Source organism: Salvelinus fontinalis, chromosome 31 (assembly GCF_029448725.1).
Source record: "Salvelinus fontinalis isolate EN_2023a chromosome 31, ASM2944872v1, whole genome shotgun sequence".
NCBI classification, from domain to species: domain Eukaryota; kingdom Metazoa; phylum Chordata; class Actinopteri; order Salmoniformes; family Salmonidae; genus Salvelinus; species Salvelinus fontinalis.
In genome coordinates, this window is record NC_074695.1 from 9,759,772 (window position 1) to 9,764,771 (window position 5,000).

Sequence of the window (5,000 nt, forward strand, 5' to 3'; positions counted from 1 at the left end):
CTCTAGTGTGTGGTACAGAAACGGTATGACGGTACGAACACCTGGATACCAGCTCTAGTGTGTGGTACAGAAACGGTATGACGGTACGAACACCCGGATACCAGCTCTAGTGTGTGGTACAGAAACGGTATGAACACCCGGATACCAACTCTAGTGTGTGGTACAGAAACGGTATGAACACCCGGATACCAACTCTAGTGTGTGGTACAGAAACGGTATGAACACCCGGATACCAACTCTAGTGTGTGGTACAGAAACGGTATGAACACCCGGATACCAGCTCTAGTGTGTGGTACAGAAACGGTATGAACACCCGGATACCAACTCTAGTGTGTGGTACAGAAACGGTATGACGGTACGAACACCCGGATACCAGCTCTAGTGTGTGGTACAGAAACGGTATGACGGTACGAACACCTGGATACCAGCTCTAGTGTGTGGTACAGAAACAGTATGACGATACGAACACCTGGATACCAGCTCTAGTGTGTGGTACAGAAACGGTAAGACGATACGAACACCCGGATACCAACTCTAGTGTGTGGTACAGAAACGGTATGACGGTACGAACACCCGGATACCAGCTCTAGTGTGTGGTACAGAAACGGTATGACGGTACGAACACCTGGATACCAGCTCTAGTGTGTGGTACAGAAACGGTATGAACACCCGGATACCAGCTCTAGTGTGTGGTACAGAAACGGTATGAACACCCGGATACCAGCTCTAGTGTGTGGTACAGAAACGGTATGAACACCCGGATACCAACTCTAGTGTGTGGTACAGAAACGGTATGACGGTACGAACACCTGGATACCAGCTCTAGTGTGTGGTACAGAAACGGTATGAACACCCGGATACCAACTCTAGTGTGTGGTACAGAAACGGTATGACGGTACGAACACCTGGATACCAACTCTAGTGTGTGGTACAGAAACGGTACGACGGTACGAACACCTGGATACCAGCTCTAGTGTGTGGTACAGAAACGGTATGACGGTACGAACACCTGGATACCAGCTCTAGTGTGTGGTACAGAAACGGTATGACGGTACGAACACCTGGATACCAGCTCTAGTGTGTGGTACAGAAACGGTATGACGGTACGAACACCTGGATACCAGCTCTAGTGTGTGGTACAGAAACGGTACGAACACCTGGATACCAGCTCTAGTGTGTGGTACAAAAACGGTACGAACACCCGGATACCAACTCTAGTGTGTGGTACAGAAACGGTATGACGGTACGAACACCTGGATACCAGCTCTAGTGTGTGGTACAGAAACGGTATGACGGTACGAACACCTGGATACCAGCTCTAGTGTGTGGTACAGAAACGGTATGACGGTACGAACACCTGGATATCACCCAGCTCTAGTGTGTGGTACAAAAACGGTACGAACACCCGGATACCAACTCTAGTGTGTGGTACAGAAACGGTATGACGGTACGAACACCTGGATACCAGCTCTAGTGTGTGGTACAGAAACGGTATGACGGTACGAACACCTGGATACCAGCTCTAGTGTGTGGTACAGAAACGGTATGACGGTACGAACACCTGGATATCACCCAGCTCTAGTGTGTGGTACAGAAACGGTATGACGGTACGAACACCTGGATACCAGCTCTAGTGTGTGGTACAGAAACGGTATGACAGTACGAACACCTGGATATCAGCTCTAGTGTGTGGTACAGAAACGGTATGACAGTACGAACACCTGGATACCAGCTCTAGTGTGTGGTACAGAAACGGTACGAACACCCGGATACCAGCTCTAGTGTGTGGTACAGAAACAGTATGATGGTACGAACACCTGGATACCAGCTCTAGTGTGTGGTACAGAAACAGTATGACGATACGAACACCTGGATACCAGCTCTAGTGTGTGGTACAGAAATGGTACGAACACCTGGATACCAGCTCTAGTGTGTGGTACAGAAACGGTATGACGGTACGAACACCTGGATACCAGCTCTAGTGTGTGGTACAGAAACGGTATGACGATACAAACACCTGGATACCAGCTCTAGTGTGTGGTACAGAAACGGTATGAACACCTGGATACCAACTCTAGTGTGTGGTACAGAAACGGTATGACGATACGAACACCTGGATACCAGCTCTAGTGTGTGGTACAGAAACGGTATGACAGTACGAACACCTGGATACCAGCTCTAGTGTGTGGTACAGAAACGGTATGACAGTACGAACACCTGGATATCAGCTCTAGTGTGTGGTACAGAAACAGTATGATGGTACGAACACCTGGATACCAGCTCTAGTGTGTGGTACAGAAACGGTATGACGTTACGAACACCTGGATACCAGCTCTAGTGTGTGGTACAGAAACGGTATGACGGTACGAACACCTGGATACCAGCTCTAGTGTGTGGTACAGAAACGGTATGAACACCCGGATACCAGCTCTAGTGTGTGGTACAGAAACGGTATGAACACCCGGATACCAGCTCTAGTGTGTGGTACAGAAACAGTATGACGGTACGAACACCTGGATACCAGCTCTAGTGTGTGGTACAGAAACGGTATGAACACCCGGATACCAGCTCTAGTGTGTGGTACAGAAACGGTATGAACACCCGGATACCAGCTCTAGTGTGTGGTACAGAAACAGTATGACGGTACGAACACCTGGATACCAGCTCTAGTGTGTGGTACAGAAACAGTATGACGGTACGAACACCTGGATACCAGCTCTAGTGTGTGGTACTGAAACGGTACGAACACCTGGATACCAGCTCTAGTGTGTGGTACAGAAACGGTATGACGGTACGAACACCTGGATACCAGCTCTAGTGTGTGGTACAGAAACGGTAAGACGATACGAACACCTGGATACCAGCTCTAGTGTGTGGTACAGAAACAGTATGACGGTACAAACACCTGGATACCAGCTCTAGTGTGTGGTACAGAAACGGTATGACGGTACGAACACCTGGATACCAGCTCTAGTGTGTGGTACAGAAACGGTATGACGATACGAACACCTGGATATCACCCAGCTCTAGTGTGTGGTACAGAAACGATACGAACACCTGGATACCAGCTCTAGTGTGTGGTAGCTACCTGAGCTGTAGCTATCTGTGGAGGACTGGGAGATGGAGCGAGAGAGGGAACGCCGGCCGGCCTTAGTGGGGTACTTCTGAAACTCCTGTTTATCCTCCGCGTTGGCAAACTGGATCTGAAGAACAAGAAGAAGAAGTTTGAGGCATGAATTAGTCTTCAGTTGACATTATGGTGGAAACTTTATTCAGTGAGTCTGTAGTGGGTCAGAGATACTGTAGTCAGTCAGCCTGTAGTGGGTCAGAGATACTGTAGTCAGTCAGCCTGTAGTGGGTCAGAGATACTGTAGTCAGTCAGCCTGTAGTGGGTCAGAGATACTGTAGTCAGTCAGCCTGTAGTGGGTCAGAGATACTGTAGTCAGTCAGCCTGTAGTGGGTCAGAGATACTGTAGTCAGTCAGCCTGTAGTGGGTCAGAGATACTGTAGTCAGAGAGCCTGTAGTGGGTCAGAGATACTGTAGTCAGTCAGCCTGTAGTGGGTCAGAGATACTGTAGTCAGTCAGCCTGTAGTGGGTCAGAGATACTGTAGTCAGTCAGCCTGTAGTAGGTCAGAGATACTGTAGTCAGAGAGCCTGTAGTGGGTCAGAGATACTGTAGTCAGTCAGCCTGTAGTGGGTCAGATATACTGTAGTCAGTGAGCCTGTAGTGGGTCAGAGATACTGTAGTCAGTGAGTCTGTAGTGGGTCAGAGATACTGTAGTCAGTCCGCCTGTAGTGGGTCAGAGATGCTGTAGTCAGTGAGCCTGTAGTGGGTCAGAGATAATCAGTGAGCCTGTAGTGGGTCAGAGATAATCAGTGAGCCTGTAGTGGGTCAGAGATAATCAGTGAGCCTGTAGTGGGTCAGAGATACTGTAGTCAGTGAGCCTGTAGTGGGTCAGCCTGTAGTGGGTCAGCCCGTGCTGGGTCAGAGATTGAGTATGTGACATAGAATTCCCAACTATGGGCTTTTATGTAGACCTGGTACAGTGTTTAATGAGGAGGGGACCAGATCCATGGAGTTCTATGGCTATAATATTTAATGGGTACCAACCAACCAGTCTACCTAACATTTCAGCTGGCTGTGAAACCTAGACCAGGGCTCTCCCAAAGGTGTAGACGAATAAAACCAGTCCACCTAACATTTCAGCTGGCTGTGAAACCTAGACCAGGGCTCTCCCAAAGGTGTAGACGAATAAAACCAGTCCACCTAACATTTCAGCTGTCTGTGAAACCTAGACCAGGGCTCTCCCAAAGGTGTAGACGAATAAAACCAGTCTACCTAACATTTCAGCTGGCTGTGAAACCTAGACCAGGGCTCTCCCAAAGGTGTAGACGATTAAAAAGACACTTTGTGATCTCTTTCTGCCCACCTCCGAAGGTCTAACTGTGTGGCACTGCATCTCAGTGCTAGAGGCGTCATTACAGACGTGGTTCGATTCCAGGCTATATCAACCGGCCATGATTGGGAGTCCCATAGGGTGGCACTCAGTTGGCCCAGTGTCGTCCGGGTTAGGGTTTGGCCGGGTTAGGCCATCAGTGTAATTAATAATTTGTTCTTAACTGACTTGCCTAGTTAAATAAAGGTTCAAGTAAAAAATAATATTTATCATTATACCGGCCCTTAAAATCATTGACATGTTAATAAATAGATCTTATTTTGAAATAATAATTTGCAAATAATTTACATACAGGGAGACACCAGCTAATCTGGTCACAATGCGGACAGTGGATGGATAAGAGACATTTTAATACAATGTGAAGACGTGACAAACCTTGATCAAATAGTGATTGGATCATATTGATCATAACATGACAATCACATGTTAGCGCAAGGCTATAGCTTCAGTAAATATAAAGATAATCAGAGTGTTTTTGACCAAATCAGAGCTTGTTACTGTATATAAACATGTTATCAAAGTGAATGGTAAACCAACCCCAT

General features: G+C 47.6%; 1 protein-coding gene across 1 annotated transcript in view; it reads right to left on the bottom strand.

Moving 5' to 3' along the window:
* Positions 1 to 5,000, bottom strand: part of ahcyl1 (adenosylhomocysteinase-like 1) — a 58,882-nt gene that overhangs the window by 19,989 nt on the left and 33,893 nt on the right. Inside the window, exon 2 of the mRNA XM_055891222.1 lies at positions 3,089 to 3,203. Within this exon, the coding sequence (XP_055747197.1) occupies positions 3,089 to 3,203 (115 nt within the window). The remainder of the gene's footprint in view (positions 1 to 3,088; positions 3,204 to 5,000) is intronic.